The sequence below is a fragment of the Physeter macrocephalus genome, chromosome 5, assembly GCF_002837175.3.
Source record: "Physeter macrocephalus isolate SW-GA chromosome 5, ASM283717v5, whole genome shotgun sequence".
Classification (NCBI taxonomy): Eukaryota; Metazoa; Chordata; class Mammalia; order Artiodactyla; family Physeteridae; genus Physeter; species Physeter macrocephalus.
Window position 1 is genome coordinate 93,200,978 of NC_041218.1, and position 21,878 is coordinate 93,222,855.

Genomic DNA, 21,878 nt, shown 5'->3' on the forward strand with positions numbered 1-21,878 from the left:
GACACGGGTTCGAGCCCTGGTCCAGGAAGATCCCACATGCCACGGAGCAACTAAGCCCACGTACCAAATTACTGAGCCTGTGCTCTAGAGCCCTCGTGCTGCAACTACTGAGCCCACACACCGCAACTACTGAAGCCCGCTGGCCTAGAGCCCGTGCTCTGCAACAAGAGAAGCCACCGCAACGAGAAGCACGTGCACCACACGAAGAGTAGCCCCTGCTCGCTGCAACTAGAGAAGGCCCACACACAGCAACTAAGACCCAACGCAGCCAAAAAAAAAAAAAAAAATTATCTCAGGTTAAAATAAAACAGTTCTGTAATTAAGATATTGGTCTATATTACCAACATAAAAACTGTTATAAGGAGACAATTATCTAAACTGCTTAATTCAACAGTTTGGAAATATTAAATAAATCCGTTTTAACATAAGCACTATGTTGCCATTTTTTAATTTAAGGCACATTCTGTGCTTTCATTTTTCAATTAACGGATCTTTAAAGATAACTGGCTTTTTCATTAAATGAGTAGTATATTAGCAAATAGGGAGCTATAGTCAAAACAGTGATTTTTACGTTTGTAAATTAACTCTGCTACAACCAGTGTTCTGAGGACAGCAGCATAATTACAGTAAGGTGCACAGCCGTTCAAGGAACCAGTGTAGAAAGGCAAGGAGTTCTAAATGCCTTTGATTTTTTTTAAGTTCCTTATGGTTAATTTATGTTGTCCTTTTTTCTTTTCCATGTAATCAAGTATACTTGTGATAAGAGAAAGCACTGATTTAAATGTGCTTTTATATTCAATAACCACCTCTTGTTTTCACCATTTGCTTAATCTTCCCAAAGTAATCGTCTCCAGGAGGAGAATACTTTTATGTGCATTCCTGATACGTTAATATTGGGGGGGAAATCTTTAAAATTTTGAGTGTTTTCACGCAATTTGAAAACCTAGAAAATAGTAATTGAAAGAATATACCCATACCCACGTTGTTCTCCTTAACAGTCAGTCCCCAAACATCACCCGAAAGTGTACTGCCTCTTCCCAGCCCATGGACAAGAGTAGAAAACGTCACACGAAGTGTATGTTGGACGCTACCTATCCTCCTACATTCTCCGAACAAAATGCGGCACAACCAGCTTGTTCCGGACAACGAAACTGTGTCTACGGTAAAATACAAACCAGGAAAGGAGTGTTCTAACCACGTTCACTGAGTGTGCAGCACCCTATCTAACCCTCCCGCCCCGGCGCCACTCCTCGCCGGACCCCAGCAAGCCCTTTCAGAACATCGGTTAAGCTCACCCCTCCCACGCAAGCCACACTTTATTAGAAATGTTAAGTCGGCTCCAGAAGAAGTTGCACTCGGGAGCCCCAAGCAGCGGATCAGACCCTCTAATCCACCACCAATTAGAAAACAATTATTGCTAATCATCTTGTTCGCACGCCTGGCACGTCGCCTGGGACCGGCCCCCGAGACCGGAATTGGGAGATGAAGCCTGCGGGGCTGTGGGTGGGGGCGGGGCGCGCTCCCCTCCGCCCGCCGCGGCGTGTGACGTCCCAGGCGTCGGCGGCTGCGGAGCCGCGCGGGGAGCCAGGCGGCCTCAGGCGGGGTAAGGTCGGGCGGGAAGTCTGGGGGGCCGCGGGCCCCGAGGCGGCGTGGAGCGCAGGGTAGCGCCACTCTCACCGCGGTGGGACCGCGGGGTGGGCTCTGCACACCGGTGCGTTCGCTGGGTGGGAGGGCCCCCGGGCGCGGGCGTTAGCAGAGGCTGGCGTTAGGCTGCTGACGCCGCGAAGCAGGACGGAAGGCACGTCCGCGGTGCCGCTCGGGCCGCCTGGCCCTTTCCGCACGGCTTGCTGGGGAGGTGCAGACGCCGGCCTCCGGGCCCACCCTCGACCCGCTCCCTCCCCTCCCCACCCTCTACCCGCTCCCTCCCCTCCCCCAACTCCCCGCCCCGGGTCTCAGTCGGGCGCCTCCAGTTGAGGGGTAAGTGGGTTCCCGTAAACCTCCTGGCTGGAAACCTCGCGCCCCGGGGGCCTTTCCTTAAACTGAATTTTCTTGGAAAGGCGGTAGAGTGAAATAAGTGTTTCTCTATTTAGGTGTGAAGAAAAAAATGACACTTCAGTGGGCGGCAGTTGCAACTTTTCTTTACGCTGAAATAGGACTCATTTTAATCTTCTGTCTACCTTTTATTCCTCCACAGAGGTAGGAAACCTCCCAAGCGTTACAATAATAAATATATGATGAGCTTTTTAGACGGTTTAGTGTGTTAACGGAAAAAGTTTTCTTAAGATTAAAAAGTTTTCAGTCCTGTTTATATAAAAGGCGCTGTTTAGAAATAAACTCACAAACCAATTAGGTAGTGTATGATGACCATATTAAAATATCACATAAAACTTTTTATTATATGTACAAATAACTTTTCCCCCTTCCTTCTATAGGAAGGGCTTCGTCTTTTCGGTTTTTTTTATTGTAGATGTAATAAAGCAATGGTCATACTTTTGTCACCTGTCTTGTCGTTAGCTTCTACCTTCGTTTTATTGCCCTGAATTACAGCAGTGAACTTAAATAAACGTAAATGCATAAATGCTGTTTACAGCACAGCATGATGCAGAAATGTTTCAGTGGGGCAGTGGAATGACCATTTGGAAACTTAAGCCAATAAATGATTCTTAGTTTTGGCCTTACATAATTCATTAGTGTTCGTTTAATGGCAATTTTACTACTTTATACCCACACAGAATTAATATATATTAAACGTACTAAATATGAAAAGTATCAGAACCATATATTAGCATTAGGTCCTTAGTAAAGGACCTTCGAAGGTCTTTCAGTACTATTTCAATCGAAGCCTTGGCTCACTTTACCCCTGTAATAACCCACTTATTAGGAGTTCAGTTTTACCTCGGGACCGGATAGTGTGAATGATAAAATACACCTGTATAAAAATGTTGCAAGGCATTTGTTCACATAAAAGAAAATAAATGAGATCCTAGAGATATCCCACTGAAATTTAGTAAGATTTCTCTACTGGAAGAAACTTAAGAAAGTTTTTATTTTGACTCAGGGTCGGGTAGTCTTCCACAACTTTTAGCTTGCTTCTTACCTACCTGGATTTCTACTCACTTCTGTTTTTGTCTATCAGCTGTACCATCACTGTTTTCTTTCTTACAAAAGGAAAAATTGAATTGTTATGTAGGAAGGGGCCTTTGAGATGATTTTATTCAGTCCTGTCATTCTATGGGAAAGTGACCTGACTGAGGTCATCTAGCTGATCTGTGGCAAATTCTGCCTTTCAGTCTAGTGCTTTTTCTGTTCCATCACCCTATCTCTTATCCTGTTGATTTTGTTTCAAATCCTTTCTAATACCCTGTTAAGCTTTTTGGTAATACTTGCAACAGTAGAATCCTATAGTCAAGAGAAAGATGTTATTTATAAACATCTGACTTATAAATAAGGCTTAAGAATTTGCAAAAAAATTTTCTTTGTCAGTTGATCTCTTCATCAAAATCATGCATAAATTATGGATTTTTTTCCTGCCAAATATAACTTTTTCCTATCCTGATCAAGTATCTATTTGTTAGATTTGTGTATATGTACATACATTATATAAATATATCCTCATGGACAAATATACATAAGAAAAATATGGTATATATACACACAGATAATTTACAATATGCCCTTAACGTGTGTATCCACATCTTTTTTTACCTTTCATATGTGTAATCACCATACTCTTCAAGGAAAAGTCTTCAGTCTTCATTTAATTTGGCTGTCTACTTTTTTCTCACATACCCACTGGTTAAAGACACATCTCAGAGATCAGACTGCCTGGGTTTATATCCCAACTCTGCAAGTTACTGTGTGCCCTTGGGCAATTTATTTACCATCTCTGGCCAGTTTCTTCATCTGTAAAATGGAGGTAATACTAGTATCCATATGTGGTTGTGGAGATTAAATGAGCTAAAACATTTACAAGTGTTTAGAAGGGAAGTATGGTAAGGACTCTATATAGTAGCTATTATTAGCTTTTCCTTGAATGGAGCCTTATTATAAACTGCTCATTGTTCCCTGTAGGGGGTCTCTTTTGTGTTCCCTTTTATACTGTCAATTTACTTGCAATGTGAATTTACATTTGGACCTAGATCAAGGTATTGCCACTTATGTTCTCTTTCTTAAAATACAAATCTTTGTAATGTAAAATTTGAATAGCATCCTTGGATGGAAGCATAGAGGCAAAAGAAACTGCATTGGTATCAATCTCTGTCTCCCCCAAACTTAAGGTTATTAGAGTTGTTTTCAAAACATAATAAAGTAAGACCTTTTTTTTTTAAGTTGTAAGAATTTGAAATTTACTTAAGTGCTTATTACTTTTATATGTCTCCTTTGGACTCAGTTAATGTGTTACTCATTTAAAATGCCCTTGTGCAAAGTTTGTTACCCTTTCAATTGTGTGATGGATTACTTTGTCACTCTGCCGTTTATAATCCATGGTTTCTTACCTCTGTGTCTTTGCTTATACTGTTCATTCCATCTAGACTATTTCATTTTTTTAAATTTCACTTTCTCTATGTTCAAATATTGATCTGGGTGGTAATTACATGGGTATGTACACACATAAAAGTCCATCAAACTATACATATATTAAATATATATACACATATATAAATTTATCTATCTATCGATATTTTTTTTTTTCTTTTTTTTTTTTTTGGCCACGCCGCGCTGCTTGTGGGATCTTAGTTCCCCAACCAGGGATTGAACCCGGGCCCTCGGCAGTGAGAGCGCTGAGTCCTAACCACTGGACTGCCAGGGAATTCCCTTTCACGCTACATATTTAAGATTTTTGCTCTTTACTATGTATAAGTAATAGCTCAATGATTTTTTAAATTTCCTTATGGTAAAAGTAGAGAAACTTTTTAACTTAGAGTAGATGTTGAAAGTGCATGTATTTTTTTTCGTTATAAAAATAAATAGTGCAGAGTCCCACTTCTTACTCCTGAAATGTTGTTAATTGTTAGAACAATAGATCTTTGTTATTTCTGAGTTAATGTCCTGATTAGGGAAATGATAAAGTGATAACCTCTATCAGCAATTTAACATTTTACTATAAGAATTCCTTTTTAAGGTTTTGATCATGTATATCTACTTTAAAAGTTATTTTTACTTTAGAATATTTAAGCCACCAGACAGAAGATAATCAAATGTCAGATTATTATTAAATTTTTTTTTTTTTTTTTTTTTGTGGTACCGGGCCTCTCACTGTTGTGGCGCATCGGCCGGCGGACTCTCAACCACTGCGCCACCAGGGAAGCCCTATTATTAAATTTGAAAGAGATTGTTCTTTATTTCATGAGACATTCTTATTGATAAGAATTGGTAATTCTCTGGTATGACATAAAAAATTAAATTTCTGTAATTCTTTTCACTCGCTGCACCATTACCAAAATGTTACTTCAGTATTTAGAAAGTATCTCAAAATGTCCCTTTGATTTTTTACACCTGATGTAATTATATTGCTTTACAGATGGCAGAAGATTTTTTCATTTAGTGTCTGGGGTAAAATTGCAACTTTCTGGAACAAGGCTTTCCTTACTATTATAGTCCTATTGATTGTTCTGTTTCTAGGTAAGTATTAGATTCCTTCTTTGACTAAGCTTAACTCTAGTTTTTATATTATTATTAATGTATTCACTGATTTTTAATTAATTAAGTTGGTGTTGCCATTAGTATACAGTTGAATTTATATTACATAGTATACTGATAGTGTATGGAGTAGATAATTGATATATTGATAAATAGTTGATAGATATTACTGTTATATACGCACAAGCATAAACTGCAGCAGAGTGCAGTGCTTCTTAATCTCTTTTCTGTTGTTTTAAGATTTCAATGCAGTGATGCATAGCCTCGTTTTCAGAGTTACCAGTTATACAGTCATTTGTTATTTTGGTGTCCTAGGCACCCAGGGGCTTAGCTCTTAGGGAGGCAAACAGAGCAATAGACTCACTAGGACCTCAAAAAGAGTTTTAGATGCAGGCTGTGAATCTTGATTGGATCCTGGTTGAAAAGCAACTATAGCACAGATATTTGGGGACTACTGCAAAAATTTGAACATGGACTGGTTTTTAGATAATCTTAGGGAATTTCTGTTAACTTTAGTTGTGATAACAATGTAATTATTATAAAGCAGAAGTCAGCAACCTATAGCCCGCAGACCAAATGCCTATTTTTGTAAATAAAGTTTTATTAGAATATAACCATGCCCATTTGTTCACGTACTGTCTGTGCATGAACAACTGCAGAGTGGAGTAGTTGAAACAAAAATGGTGTGGCCTAAAACATTCACTGTTTGCCTTTAGAGAAAAAGTTTACCAACACCTTTTACATAGGAGTATGTCCTTATGCTTAGGAGTTGCGTGCTGAAATATTTAGAAGTGTCATGATAGTTACAACTTACTTTCAAATGGTTAAAAACAAGTAAAGCAAATGTGGCAAAATGTTAATTGTTGAATCTAGATAGTGGAATATGGATGTTTATTGTACTAGTTTTTCAGCATGTTTGAAATTTTCATAATAACAAGTACCTTAGAAATTAGAAATCAGAAGTAGACTTTTTTTTTCTTGAAGTGGAAAAGAATAGCTTTATTGCTTTGCCAGGCAAAGAGGGCCACAGTGCACTAATGCCCTCAAAACTGTGTGTCCTGACCTGGAGGGGGTAGTGAGGAGTTTTATAGTAATGGTTGAAAGAGGGCATGATCAGCTCGTGGACATTCTTCTGACTGGTTGGTGGTGAGGTAATCGGGAGTCACCATAATCAGCGTTCCAGTTCCAACCAGTCTGGAGTCTATGTGCTTGTGGGCAACATGCAGTTAACTTCTTCCACTTGGTTGGGGTTTCAGTATCTCAAAAACGTGCAGATTTTTCCATCATTTCCCCTTTTGATTGTAGGTCTTTCAGTAGGAAACACTGATGAGCAAAATATCTGTCTATTGATGCCAGGGTGATTCAGCTTCTTGCCGTGGGTGCAGATCATGTCCCTTGGTGGTAGACCTCCTTTATATTTGCCCAGATGCTGGTGGAGGTATTGTGACGTCCAGACAAGACGTTTCTCTAAAAGTAGACCTTTAAGGTTCTTATCAAAGTGGAAATTCCATGAATCGAAATAGTTACCATGTTTTTTAGAAGGAGTAGCTGAGCTCAGAGAGATTAAGTAACTTGTCTGAGATCACCCAGCTACTTCTTGGCGCTTCAGTTTTTGATACCCATTGCAGAATGTGTTTTCCCTCAGAATTCCCTCAGAGTTGTGTTGTGGGTTAGGTAGGTTTTACAGGGGCCGTAACTACCACGTATGCCACTGTCTTATTAGAAAATGTTTCTCACATTCCATATTACCAACCTCTGGAGTGGAATCCTCTTTATAAACCAGGATTAACTGGTGTGAGAAGGTATGAGTAGGTAATTGTATCAGGATATGAATGGGTTTATGCCTCATTTCAAAATGTATTTGTCTCATGGTAAGTTATTAATGTTACTGATTGAATCTCCAGCCATAGAAGAAATAACACCAAGAGAGTAAAAAGCAATAAGGAAAACAGGTACCGACTTTGCCACCAGCTAACTAAATGACCTTTGGAATGGCATTTCATCTCTCTGAGTTTGGTTTATCCATTTGCAAAATAAAGGGAGAGAGGAAATAATCCCTGCAGCTCTTGCTAGCTCTAGAAGTGTATTGTGACCTTCCAACTCTAAAATTATCACAAGAATTTCTACTGAAAACTGCCACATATCCATATAAGGAAGGGGAACTTTAGCCAAGCTTCTTTTGGTTACATATATCAGAAACGAACTTCAGCTCACTTGAGCAAGAAAGGGGAATTTAAAGTAAAATACGGGGTTGTTCCACAGCAGCCCAGGGAAGGAAGGAAGCCAAACTCCTAGGAACTGAAGTGTCCTTTTCGTGTCTCTGCATTTCTCACTGGTTCTACTTCACATCTCGACAGACTCTGATACTCTATTCCCACGTCAGAAAATAGGTACCATACAGCTGCCAAGTTTTGTCAATCCAGCGATATGCAAAGATTAATTAGCCATTTCTTTTTTTTTTTTTTGTCCGTGCTGCACAGCAAGGCATGTGGGATCTTAGTTCCCCTACCAGGGATGGAACCCACGCCCCCTGCATTGGAAGTGCAGAGTCTTAACCACTGGACCGCCAGGGAAATCCCTAACTAGCCATTTCTGAATCCCAATTCCAATTCTAAGGGAAAAAATCTGCTCAGCTGGCACCAGGTATCCAATCCTCATCTGAGAAGCTATGGCCAGGGGCAGGGTCACAGAGCAGAGTCATGACTGCTGGCTGGAGCCTGCATCTGTGGCCAGAGGGAGTGATTAATTCCCAGAGAATAGGAGCGTCATGGATGGTTAATGCAGGAGCTGTAACCATGATGGTAAAGACGGGCAGAGGGCGACTTGTCCGTGAAGCCTCAGTGTTTCCGTCTCAGAACAGGGGGATAACACGTACTTCACTGAAGTGTCGGAAGGATAAAATGCAGTTACATATGTAAAGTACATAGTCCAGCGTTCTCGTCCACTAGAACAACACTGGTGTAAGTAATGTAAACCCAGTAGGTTTGAATTACTCAAGCTTAATCCATCTTTGATTTTGGAATTTTTTTTCTTGTTGGTCTAATAAGGTAATTATTACAAAGTGTTAATATTCCTAGAGCCAATACTAACTGAAAAGTGTGTGTGCATCTGTGTGTGTTTTAGCACATTGCAATAGGCGGAAGGGAAGTAGGAAACCCAGGAGAATATGTTTAGTGTCAGCACAAATGCATCTTGGGAATTTGAAAGCTTCCACAAGTGATCCAAAAAAAGACTATCTCCGTGTGCCTTATAGAAAATTGACTTTGTCACACCCTCCCCTTATTGTTGCCCCCGTCCCACTTTTCATACATGTTCTCTTCATTATTATGCAAGCAATTCATTCTACAAATGGGTTTGTATGACTATTTACATTTATTCTTTGATAGTGCTTAATCTTAAGCATTTCTGCATAACGGATCCAGGAGTAGTATTCCTGTTTAATTGCCAATGAGTAATGATCTTCACAGTATCATGAATTATTTTTATGAGTTATGTTTGTTTTATTTTTACTTGTTTTGTGGTGGTTGGCATGCTCTTACTATATTGAGGCAATCTGAGAAATAACTAAGCCATGAAAAAGAATGAAATCTTGCCAGTTGTGTCAACATGAATGGACCTTGGGGCATTATGCTAAGTGAAATAACTCAGACAGAGAAAGACAAATACTGTATGAACTCACTCATATGTGGAATCTTTAAAAAAATAAAATCAAGCTCATAGATGCAGAGAACAGATTGGTGGTTGCCAGGGGTGGGTGGTGCGCAAAATGGGTAAAGGGAGTCAAAAGATACAAGCTTCCAGTTATAAAATAAATAAGTCATGGAGACGTAATGTACAGCATGGTGACTATAGTTAGTAATACTGTATTGCATATTTGAAAATTGCTAAGAGACAAGAAAAAAACATTCTGTAACTATGTATGATGATGGATGTTAACTAGACTTGTGGTATTTTACAATATATACAAACATCAAATCTTTTTTTTAATTAGCAAATTAGGAATAGAAAGAAACTTCATCATTCTAATGAAGAACATCTACAAAAACCTAGAGCTAGCATCATCCTTAGTCAGATGTTGAAAGTTAGCCCCATAAGATTGGGAACAAAGCAAGGATATTCACTTTCACTATTTTTATTCAATTAAGTAATTGATTTTCTAACCAGGATAATAATGTCAAGAAGAACTAGAAAGCATGAAGATTGCAAATTAAAAAGTAAAACAGTCATTTGCAGATGACATGATTGTTTATTTAGAAAATCCTAAAGTATCTACGAGAAAGTTACTGTGTCAAAGAAATATAGTGGCATCACAAAATACAAGGTCAATATAGAGAAATGAAGTGTATTTCTATGCTATAATCAATAATTGAAAAATGAAATTTTTGAAAATTCCTTTTATAAATATACCAAGAAACCTAAAAACCTTACAAAAGAACTTTATAAAAAGATGTACAAGATCGCAACACTGAAAGCTACAGAAACATTGCTGGAAGGAATTAAAGAAAATGGAAAATAAAAATATCAATTGGAAAATTCACTATCATTTCAATGAAATAGCACTTCATACTCACTAGGATGGTTATAATCAAAAAGACTGAAAATAACAAGTGTTGATGAAGATGTGGAGAAATTGGAACCATCATACTCTGCTTGTTGGAGTGTAAACTGGTACAGCTGCTTTGGAAAACAGTTTGGCAGTTCCTCAAAAAGTTAAACATAGAGTTACCATATGATCCAGCAATTCCACTCCTAGGTATATACCAAGAGAAATGAAAACTTATGTCAGTACAAAAACTTGTACATGAATGTTCATGGCAGCATTATTCTTAATAGCCAAAAAGTGGAGAAAATCCAAATGTCCATCATCTCATGAATGGATAAACCAAATGTGGTGTATCTGTACAGTGGAATATTTTTCAGTCATAAAAACTAACAAAGTGGAGTTCCCTGGTGGCACAGGGGTTAAGAATCCACCTGCCAGCGCAGGGGACACGGGTTCGAGCCCTGGCCTGGTAAGATCCCACATGCCGCAGAGCAACTAAGCCCATGAGCCACAACTACTGAGCCCACGTGCCACAACACTGAAGCCCACTGCCTAGAGCCCGTGCTCCGCAACAAGAGAAGCCACTGCAATGAGAAGCCTGTGCACCACAACAAAGAGTAGCCCCCGCTCGCCACAACTAGAGAAAGCCCGTGTGCAGCAACAAAGACCCAACGCAGCCAAAAAAAAAAAAAAAAGGATAATAGTTTGCCATGTAGCTAGAGATTAGACATTGCAGTGACGGTAAGTCCTAGATGACTAATAAAAAAGCAAAATACTGTTAACATTCAAAGTTTACCAGTATCCACTTACCGAGCATCTGTTTTGAGCGTGGTACCCTCCCATGTATTGTAGAGGAAAGACAAAAAGAGAGCCCCTAGCTAAAGTCCACTATCTAAAAGTTAGGTCAGGTGTGCTAAAACTGCTTCCCATTTTAATAATAACCTTATATTCTTAAAAGCCAAAAGTAATAGTCCCTCTTTTTCTCTGATAGATGCTGTGAGAGAAGTAAGAAAATATTCCTCAGCTCATGCCATTGAAAGGAGCTCAGCCAGCAGACCTGCTGCCTATGAACATACACAGATGAAACTTTTTAGGTCTCAAAGAAATCTTTACATTACTGGATTTTCATTATTTTTCTGGCTGTAAGTTTTTTAAAAAACACAATTTAAAATCATGATTTGTGTTTCTCTTTCTCATTTTTTCTACCTATACTGTAGATTTTTTTTCTGTACTATTTAGCATACTAACATCTTTATGAAAGAACTCAGATGACAGATCCAAATAACAAATAATAATTGTGGCTTGTAGGTTCTGTAGGCCCATAACGCCCTGCATGATCTGGCCTCTGCTGCTGTGACGTGTACCCCACATTCCAGCCACACTGCCCTTCGCTGCTCATTCATTCATCCATTCTTGCAACAAATGTTTATTGAGTTCCTGTTTTGTACCCAGCTCCTTCCTGCTTCAGGATCTTCCCACCAGCTTTCCCTTGTGCCAGAATACTCTTTCCTTCCCTCTCTTCCTGGCTAATTTCTACTTTAGCCCCTTTCTCAGGAAAGCTGAGACCTCTGACCATCATTCCCCCAAAGTAGGAAGGTCTTCTGTTGTACACTCCCATAGAATGTGTAATGTATATACTTTTCTTTCAGGTGTCATCCGTGGTTGTAATTAAATACTGTTTTAATTCTTGCCTTCCCAAGTAGAACCTAAACTCTGAGAGCAGGGCCTCTGTCTTGTTTCCTGCGATGTCCCCAGTGCCTGGCACAGTGTTTAACACTTAGCAGTTCCTGAGGAAATATCTGCTGAATGAATAAATGAAGATAACGATTACTACTACTAACAAAGGAAGTTACCCATCAGTAGACGTGAATGAGCAGTTTTTAGGTTTGGCCAGCCTCACAAAATGCTCTTTAAATTTTGAGCTGAGGGGGAAAACCTCTTACTGGCCCTGCCACACTGTCTGGAATTCTGTTTCTGCTCATCCTGGCCAAAGGCCTCTACAGAGAAAATAAGTAAATTAATAAGTACCACTGAACCTGCATTCCAAATGCTAATCTTCTAACGAAGATTCCAAAGAAATGAGACACAGGCTTGTTTTGACTGGAAGACTTGAATTAAAAATATGTCTTCCTTCCGTAAACATCACCTCCCTCCACCACGCCCACACCTGAAGGGGAGTCACTGGATAATTATTACTTAAAGTCACAGTTCCTGGTGATTAGTTGCACACTACTCTGACATTTTTTTCATTTTCTTAGAGTGTTGAGACGTCTGGTTACCCTTATTACTCAGCTGGCAAAAGAGCTGTCAAACAAAGGAGTCCTTAAAGTTCAAGCAGAAAATACTAACCAGGCTGCCAAAAAATTCATGGAAGAGAATGAAAGACTAAAACGGGTATTTAAATTTTCTTCTTAAAAACTGGTGTAAGTGTTGTTGGTATTCCCAAGGGGTGGTTTATTATTTTTTCAGCATCAAAAAGAGCATTTTCATAATATATAAGCAGAAGATGACCATAAATAGCAATATTCTACAAAATGATTGTTTGAGAAGTATTTTATTATCTTTAAATTGGTGTGTTCTCACAGTTTCCCTCCATAGTAGATTAATGCCATTGGACCTACTTCGTATGATTCAAGGAGAAAACAGTATTCTGGGAATATGAATTTTAATTCCTTCATTACCATTAATTTTACTTTATAACCTAAAGCAAGTTTTAATAAGTCTCTGTTTCCATTTCCCTTTCAGTTGAATTCCTGTTGTCTTTTTTGGTGTGGTTTTTTTTGTTGTTACTGTTGTTTTCTTTAAATGATGATTATGTAGGAAGCAGATGAAAATAGTTGATATAGATTGATGACTGCATATAATATTTTCAGTCTCTAATTTGGTTATGCTGCTGATAATTCTTCTTTGAGAACCCTATGCTGTCTTTCCCTGGCTACTCAGGGAGAGTGTAAATGAGATACTGATGTTTTCCATGTTAAGTAAAAAGAAGAACGAATGGAAAAATGGAAGATACAAAATTACTTCGGGTATTTTTTTTCTTAGGTTTAAAATTAAGGAGTCAGATCTCATAGCTTGAGTGTTTTCAGTTCATTTTAAGCCCCATAAGTTTTCCTAAGTCTGCTTCTTAGAAAAAAAAAAAATCAGTGGAACCTTCAGAAGTGAAACAAATTTTCTTGAAGAAAGAATTCCTAGTATAATGCAATAAGATTATTTCCCTATTATAAATTAATGAATTACAATTATATAGTACATCAAATTATATTTATGTAAAAAGTACTGTGAGCCTAAATTCTAAAGCCCAGCCTCTTACAGAAAGAACTATAAGCGTCACCTTTCATCAATGCTAAATGAGTTAGCTGTTACATAGTACAATATAAAGCTTTCTAAAACCTATGAAATAAGTCAAAACTCATTGCAAAAAAAAATTTTTGATACTACAGTGTCATGGTCACCTATTCAGAAACCCATTTTTTATGATGTCTACCTTATTTTTACTACAAAAACAGGATTCAGAAATGTTTCTTGGGCTTCCCTGGTGGCGCAGTGGTTGAGAATCCGCCTGCCGATGCAGGGGACATGGGTTCGTGTCCCAGTCCGGGAGGATCCCACGTGCCGCAGAGCGGCTAGGCCCGTGAGCCATGGCCGCTGAGCCTGCGCGTCCGGAGCCTGTGCTCCGCAGTGAGAGAGGCCACAACAGTGAGAGGCCCGTGTACCACAAGAAAAAAAAAATGTTTCTTTGGGTAGATTATAACCCGCATCTTTTAAGGAAACTTTTAGAGAATAAGCACCGGTTTATATTTTTACTTCGTTTTGTTCTGTTTTGAAAAAGCATTGATCCATAGATGTCATGTAACTTTCCCTTTGTCATAAATATAGGTCTGGGAAGTCAAGCTGTTGGTATTTCTGTATTCAGAAGCAAGTAATATACGTCACTGGAGTGTTTCAGCAGCACAATCAGCCTTATTTTGTACCTTAATATTATTTGCTTCATTTTCTATCCTTTGATCTCATTTCATAATGGTAAAAACAAAACAAAACCCTCTAGGCTTTTATTAATATATGGTGGCTAAACTCAAAAGCACACAGCCAGTATTTGTAGACTTACCATCTACCTATCTTGATTTACCATGCCCATCATGTTAGAGTAGTGAGTTGTAACTACTAATAGAACACTGCTTTTTTCCTCTTATTCTTGAACTCCAAGAAAATGGAAAGTGTTTTTGTCGTTTTGGTACTATGATTTTTCTCATATACACCATAATTAATGTACTTAAATTAGTCTTGTCCTTCAGAAAAAGCACCTTCCTTAACACATTTCTTTTGGGATTGTTTTCAGAACCAGTTACTAACTTGCAAGGAAATTTATTTCATGATTACTGATTCTTTGATCTGCCACAGTTGCTCCCTTTTCTTGTTCTCCTCTCCTTTGGTTCCATGCTGTCCTGGTTCCCTGCTTCTGCATATCTGTGGCCCAGTCAATGGCCCTAGATCATAAGTGCATAGATATACTGGGCTAAAGCCAGTACACAGTGGGGAGAAAAATACTGTCAGTGCCCAAACCGTAACTGATTAACCATAGGTCAGAATGTCAAAGATGACTTCTCTTTCAAGATACTTCATGTAGGTTTTGAAATACCAGCTGAGGAAGGATAAAATTGCTAAAACATCTCTTCGTTCTCTATCAGAGATACATTATCTAATGGAAAGTGCATTACCCTGAAGTCCAAAAGACTTGGGTGCCAGTCCCAGATCTACCAGTAATTAGCCTTGTGACCTGGGGCAAGTCACCTCATTTGTTCTGGGCCTCAAGTTTATAACTAATAGCTAACGTTGTTCACATGCTTCACAGTAAGGTATTAACTCTTTCAATTGTTGCAACAATGCTGTGAGGTTGGTGCTGTTAATATTTACATTATATAGACGAAGAAATGGAGGCACAGAAAGGTTAAGCGACTTGCCCAAGATCATTCCACTAGTAAGAGACAGACCTAAGGATTGAATCCAAGCAGGCTGCCTCTAAAATCCACACTCTTAACCACATTGTTCTGTGCCCTTCAATCGTATGCTAACCTATGATAGGACTTGCAGATGGTGCCTGGGACCCCTTTCTGTTATGATATTCAGTTAATGAAATGAAATAATTATGAAAGACCAATTAACTTTTAATTTAACTGCTTTAGTATAACAACAGTGACAGAGCTTTACTTCTTACTTGTTTTCTTCCCAGCCACTTACCAAGGTGGGATAAGGTGGGTGGGACAGTGAACATGTGTATTACTGTAGCTGGTAGCTATTGAATTTCAGATTCCAGGGCTCTTGGTCTTTCTCCAGCATCAAGTTACACAAAATAAAGTTGAACAAGTTGACAGGTGCAGTAATGAAAGCTTATTTACAAGACTGACACCAAATCCAACTTTTCCAAGTCAGTGGCAATAATAATTCAAGCAGGCAGGGTAAACATTCCTGTAACTCAGTCGTTCTCTTCCAATTTGGGTAATCACTGGAGGCTGTGTTAACTGAATTCAGTGAAGTAACAGCTAAGATTGTTTTGAACTTGAAATGGTCAACAAACTTGTAGAGATTTGGAGGGTTTTTTCCCTAGTTTCTGCTCTTAAAAATATATGTATATATTTTTAATTTTGGAGATACGAGGCACCTTCGGTTTTAGTAGGTGCTTCAGTCCTTTATCTCCTAAAAAAAATTTCTTGGAATTATACAATATATTCATTCGAGCTTTAATTCCTCCTTTGGATCTGCCTAATCTCTGTTATAACACGGTAGTATTGTATTTGATCTTGTGCTGCAGTATCTATGCTCTAGTCTCATCCTTTCCACTAGATTGAAGTTACCTGAGAGCAGAGACCATACTTCTCTTACATTTTTACTCCTTGTAGTACATAGCACTGTAAAATATTTGCATGTAGTAGTAGCAGTGCTCAGTAGAACTTTGTTTTGTTTAATATATCAGCTTACATTAAAAAAGGAATCACCCTGCAGTAGAAATTCTTTACTGTGTCAGTCTGTTTTAAATTGTCCTGAGTTAACTTTTATACCCAACTACGGAAGCTTTCCTTATCAAATTGCTGCCTTTTACTTGGTCAAATAACTCATGCCAGTATATACATGTTCTGTTTTTCAAACATTAATCTAATTTGCCTTTCTTGGTAACTTAACATCTTACAATTTCTTTTTGATAAGTCAGCTTCTTCATTCTATTAACGATGATTTCCATCCAGACATATAGATTATGAAATTTTTACCCCATGATGTTTTTATTTTAGTCAAATATCTTACTATTCAGATCTTAATTTTTCTTGCCTAGAAAAGATAAGCTACAAACATAAACATTTTAAAAGCCAGAATAGATTTGAAAATATAAAGAACATTGTAAAGGATTAGCCGAATAAAAGTAATTTGGAGACTGTTCAATGAAAATTAGGTAGAATTGTCCAGGTGTAGAGATGGCCCTGTTATTCTCCATTTACCCGTCTCTATCTCTATCCTGACATATCCTGATTATATTCTTCTCTTATGAATTCGTCTATATAGAACTAGTCTGAGTAGACAGCTCTGCAATTGGAACATAATGGCTTTCCAAGTAGTACTGTCCCCAGAACTATTTTTTTTTCCTTAGAGTAACATCACACAATTAAGGAAAAGACATTGTTTATCTAAATATCTTTGAAAATGCAATTTTTTTTTTTGGCTGCGTTGGGTCTTCGTTGCCGTGCACGGGCTTTTCTCTAGTTGCAGTGAGCGGGGGCTACTCTTCGTTGCGGTGCACAGGCTTCTCGTTGCAGTGGCTTCTTTTGTTGCAGTGCACGTGCTCTAGTAGTTGTGCCACGTGGGCCCCAGAATGCGCGGGCTTCAGTAGTTGTGGCTCACAGGCTCTAGAGCGCAGGCTCAGTAGTTGTGGCACACGGGCTTAGGTGCTCTGCAGCATGTGGGATCTTCCTGGACTAGGGATCGAACCCGGGTCCCCTGCATTGGCAGGCAGATTCTTAACCACTGCGCCACCAGGGAAGTCCCTGAAAGTATAATTTTAATTGTAGCCCAACCAGAAACTCTTGTTATTTTCATTTCAGAGATTTCAATCATAGAAGAAATTTTGTGTGTGTTTGCCAATTATCAAGTTTCTGCTAACAGAAGTTTACATTATAAAAAAGTATAAAATACTGAAAAGGACAAAGAATAAAATAAAGACCAATAACTTAAAATACATTGTTCAGCTCTTTTCCTGAAAGAATGGCTCTTGCAATCTAATGTTACTTCTTTCTATAACTCTCTTTTCTGATAGCTCTTGAAAAACCATGACAAGGAAGAAGAACACATTTTGGAAGCAGAAAATAAAAAACTAGCAGAAGATAAGGAAAAACTGAAAACTGAATTAGAGAAGGCTTCAGATGGTAACGTTTATGCATGCACAAAAGTAGGAAAAGTATTGTGATGTTTTATGCTGTTACACTTCACTGTTTTTCCTAAAACAAAACTCATGGCTAAATGTTCTTCTGGCTAAAATACCAAGAGTGACCTATTTATAAATTCCTGCTCAAATATGGAGATAAAACACTGTTTCAGCCAAGAGAAACATGCTCTGTTATACATACAAACATGTAGGTGTTTCAGATCTGTGTTGTAAATACAGATGTTCCTCCCTTAGCAAAAGAGCTATGTTCCGGAAAAGTTGCTTGTAAACACATGTTTGGAAATGAATCACATTTTTCCGTCATAGTATATTGCTTCTTTGAAAGAAGCAGTGACGGGGGATTGCTTATTATTATTGTCTATCTTATTTATTATTATTTATCTTATAATTATTATTATTTATCTTATCTTATTATTTTGGTTGTAAGAAAATACGTTGCTTATCTCAAGCCCTAATATTTTCTACCTGCCAGATATAAGGAAAATGTTCCTTGAAAGAGATGGATAGGGATAGAATAAGCCACAGTCTAGGATGCCAGCTGAGAGCTTGAATGTCTCATTCCAACACACATTGCAATGAGGACTTGGGGTAGGGCGTCCCAACTCCATTTTCCTGAAGGCAGCTATTTCTTCTACATTTTTTGTTTTTTGAAAAATAGCTCTGTTAGTATTTTCTTCTTCTTAGACAAGGAACAAATTATTATTGCCTGTAGCTGCACAGCACAGAAAAGTCCCAAGTCCAGTGTCATCCCAGGAAACTCTGAATAAAAGTTTATGGCTTGACCCCTGAGCAACATTCCTGCATATGACATAGTCCTTGATGTTGTCCAGATACTGGGGAACCTCTCAGTCAGAGTCAAGATAATGATCAATGCATAGACCTTCTCCAATTTCAGATCTCTTCCACTACTTTGTGTTGGGAATAACTTGGAGAATGTTCAGTGACTGAATCAAAGACCTACTTTATGCCATTTATAAGTTTAGATTTTTTTTTAATAGGCCTCAGTATAATAGAAGTTTCTGTACTATAACTTGCTGTTTGATGATCTATGGACATTGTTTGGGTAGAGTTGAGTTCATCAAGATGTATTTGAGGGACTTCCCTGGTGGCGCAGTGGTTAAGAATCCTCCTGCCAGTGCAGGGGACATGGGTTCTAGCCCTGGTCCAGGAGGATCCCACATGCCACGGAGCAGCTAAGCCCGCACGCCACAACTACTGAGCCTGCTCTCTAGAGCCCGCGAGCCACAACTACTGAGCCCACATGCCACAACTACTGAAGCTCGCGTGCCAAGAGAAGCCACTGTAATGAGAAGCCCGCGCACCGCAACAAAGAGTAGCCCCCACTCAACACAACTAGAGAAAGCCTGTGCACAGCAACAGAGACCCAACACAGCTAAAAATAAATAAATAAACCTATTTTTTTTAAAAAAAAGTATTTGAATTTGAGATGGAAAGCCTGAAGATAAAAGCTAATTCTGTTTAAAAAAAAATCTGTAGGATATTTCATATATGATATAAAATATATAGTTACTTTCCTACTTCTTATTTAAAGTAAAAAAAGAAAAAGAAAATCATTTAGAGGCAGCAAGTTAAAATAAGTTACTTTTCTAGACAAGGTGGTAGATGATGTGATAGGTATAGTATAGCTCAAAATTCTAAATCTTCTCATAGTTGGTGTACTGTTGGCTCTTCTGCAATTCCAGACAATTTGGAACATGATCATGAAGTTTTAACATTGTATGAAAATAAATTTAGTAATCAGACATTTCAAATGAGAAATAGTGTTCTTTTTTTACCCAACACAAAATATTGGTGCTAATCCTTCTGAAGAATGCAAGGGACTATTTCCAAAACACCTTTAATTAGTTTAAAAAATTATTTTAAATTTCTGCTTTCTTTTTTTCATATTTGCCAAGGATCCTTTCCCTTATGTTGTAAGCAGAGTAGGACAGAAATAAAAAGACAGACAAGAATAGGTTGTGTGCCATGCTACACCTCTCCTAATCCTGGCCAGCTTAGTTTTTTCTCCCTTTGCCTTTTAAAAATTCCAACTTTGAGATATTTTGAGCTTTAACCTCACAAGTCTGATATATAACTCTAAACTCGGGGTTATTTTGAGTAATATAAAGAAACTCAATATTTCTTTAACAGACAATTCAGATGTTTGGAGACAATGAACTCTATGATAATACAGGCATTTTGTTTATGATCTGATAACAAGAGATGCCAAGCTTCTGTGTTTGAAGTGTAGACTGCAAAACTGCTTTTAAAGTGAATCGATGTTGAGGTAAAAGCAGATTTTACCTGTTTGAGTATGTCCTGTTTGGTTCCTGCAAGGTGTGTAGTATTTTATGAACACATTTTATTTTAGATAACATTGTTACTGACCTTGAGAAGATCAAAGTTCCATTTCTAAAGGAGGTATAACCCTGGCTATGTTCTCTTGACCTATACCAATCAAATTCATTAAGACAAGAACTAAGAAGTAAATTAGTAGTACAAGATTTGGATGAATTCAGCAGCACAATGCTTTGTACATAGTACCATTCAAATATATTCATAGATTTCTAAAAATTGAGGGTATTAAGGCTGACAGTGCTTAAGAAATGTTTTAGCAAGTTTTTTTTTATATTTGAAAACTGAGTAGAAAGGCAGTGTGGTTTGTTTCTTAGTAGAGGTAGAGTATTTTCCATATGTATGGTCTTACCCTTAGTGTTTCTTTAATCTAAGTGAAACATTTTTTCCAAATATATTAGCAGAAGTAAAGCATAAATACAAAATGTCTGTTTAAACTGATTCAATCCAAATTGGAAAAGTGCTATTCTGAAGGCAGGTATTAAGAGCACTCACTCTATCAGTAGTGCCAAAATCTCCATCCGTTTTTAACCACTAAGTTTTTAGCTTAGATTTTTGACCAGTTAGTAAATTACCTGTGCTTCAATGCAGGAATATGACCCTAGTGAGCCAAACGAGAGCGTGCATGTCCCCAAGCACCCAGTTTACACTCAAGACTAACTTAGTCAGGTGTAAGGACCTGATCTGTCATTTTTAATGATTTGTTTAATGGTAACTCTGATGTCCCAGTGTGTTGAGTAATTGGGAAAGGGCACTGCCATGAAAAATGAGACCTTAGGCTATAAAGAATTTACAAAGTTCACAAGCCCTCATAATAAAAATAGACCTAGACCTTGTATGTAGTGGAAAACCTTCTGATATCTAAGGAGATTGACTTTGAAAGACTCTTCCAGGAGAGCTTCCCAGTATTTATTCTTAATACTTTCCCAGTATTCTTTTTTAATTAATTTCTTAAACTTATTTATTTTATTTACTTATATTTTATTTTTGGCTGCGTTGGGTCATCGTTGCTGCGCACAGGCTTTCTCTAGTTGCGGCGAGTGGGGGCTACTCTTCGTTGCAGTATGCGGGCTTTTCATTGCAGTGGCTTCTCTTTGTTGCAGAGCATGGGCTCTAGGTGTGGGGGCTTCAGTAGTTGCAGCACACGGGCTCAGTGGTTGTGGCTCGCGGGCTCTAGAGCGCAGGCTTAGTAGTTGTGGCGCATGGGCTTAGTTGCTCCGCGGCATGTGGGATCTTCCCGGACCAGGGCTCAAACCCATGTGCCCTGCATTGGCAGGCAGATTCTTAACCACTGCAAGGAAATACGTACCATTCAGTCATTGCGTGCATCCAGGCGGTGGTAAAAGTGGATACAGTTTTGAAAGTAATTGAGTTGCATGTGGACATGTCGCTTCCTCATTCCTCTAGGAGCAGTAGTATACCCATAACATGCTACATTGAAAGTTATCAGGGCTGCCATTCTAATAGTAGAGGTTGAGTAGTAGTGTATTTCTCCTACGTAAAGGGAAAAGAAAAAGAAGAAAATACAAAAAAGTGATTGAGGCAAATTCCTTGACCCTGCCCTTATTCTTTCTTCCTTCCCTTCCTTTTATTCCTTCCTTTCTTTTTCTTTCTTTCTATCAGCAATTTTTTAGGAACTACTCATATAACTTATTCATTGTAAGATCATTTAACATGGAGCATAATTAAAACTGTCCTTAAAAAGCATACCTATCGGGCTTCCCTGGTGGCGCAGTGGTTGAGAGCCCACCTGCCGATGCAGGGGATACGGGTTCGTGCCCGGGTCCGGGAAGATCCCACATGCCGCGGAGCGGCTGGGCCCCTGAGCCATGGCCGCTGAGCCTGTGCGTCCGGAGCCTGTTCTCCGCAACGGGAGAGGCCACAACAGTGAGAGGCCCTCGTAAAGGAAAA

The 21,878-nt window shown here is 38.6% G+C and overlaps 1 protein-coding gene and 1 non-coding gene across 4 annotated transcripts in view; both read left to right on the plus strand.

The window, feature by feature from the left end:
- The first annotated feature begins 1,542 nt into the window (after nucleotides 1-1,542).
- BCAP29 (B cell receptor associated protein 29) overlaps nucleotides 1,543-21,878 on the plus strand; it is a 42,071-nt gene continuing 21,735 nt past the window's right edge. Inside the window, exons 1-6 of one of the 3 annotated variants that reach the window (XM_024115965.3) lie at nucleotides 1,543-1,603; nucleotides 2,091-2,196; nucleotides 5,522-5,622; nucleotides 11,175-11,325; nucleotides 12,442-12,577; nucleotides 17,484-17,592. In XM_024115965.3, the coding sequence (XP_023971733.1) occupies nucleotides 2,105-2,196; nucleotides 5,522-5,622; nucleotides 11,175-11,325; nucleotides 12,442-12,577; nucleotides 17,484-17,592 (589 nt within the window). In that variant the 5' untranslated portion in view covers nucleotides 1,543-1,603; nucleotides 2,091-2,104. The other 2 variants (XM_055085084.1, XM_024115966.3) reach the window with 2 other exon arrangements.
- On the plus strand, nucleotides 21,340-21,469 carry LOC112062213 (small nucleolar RNA U109). Its single transcript, XR_002890617.1, has one exon. It is a non-coding gene; the product is annotated as a small nucleolar RNA U109 (small nucleolar RNA).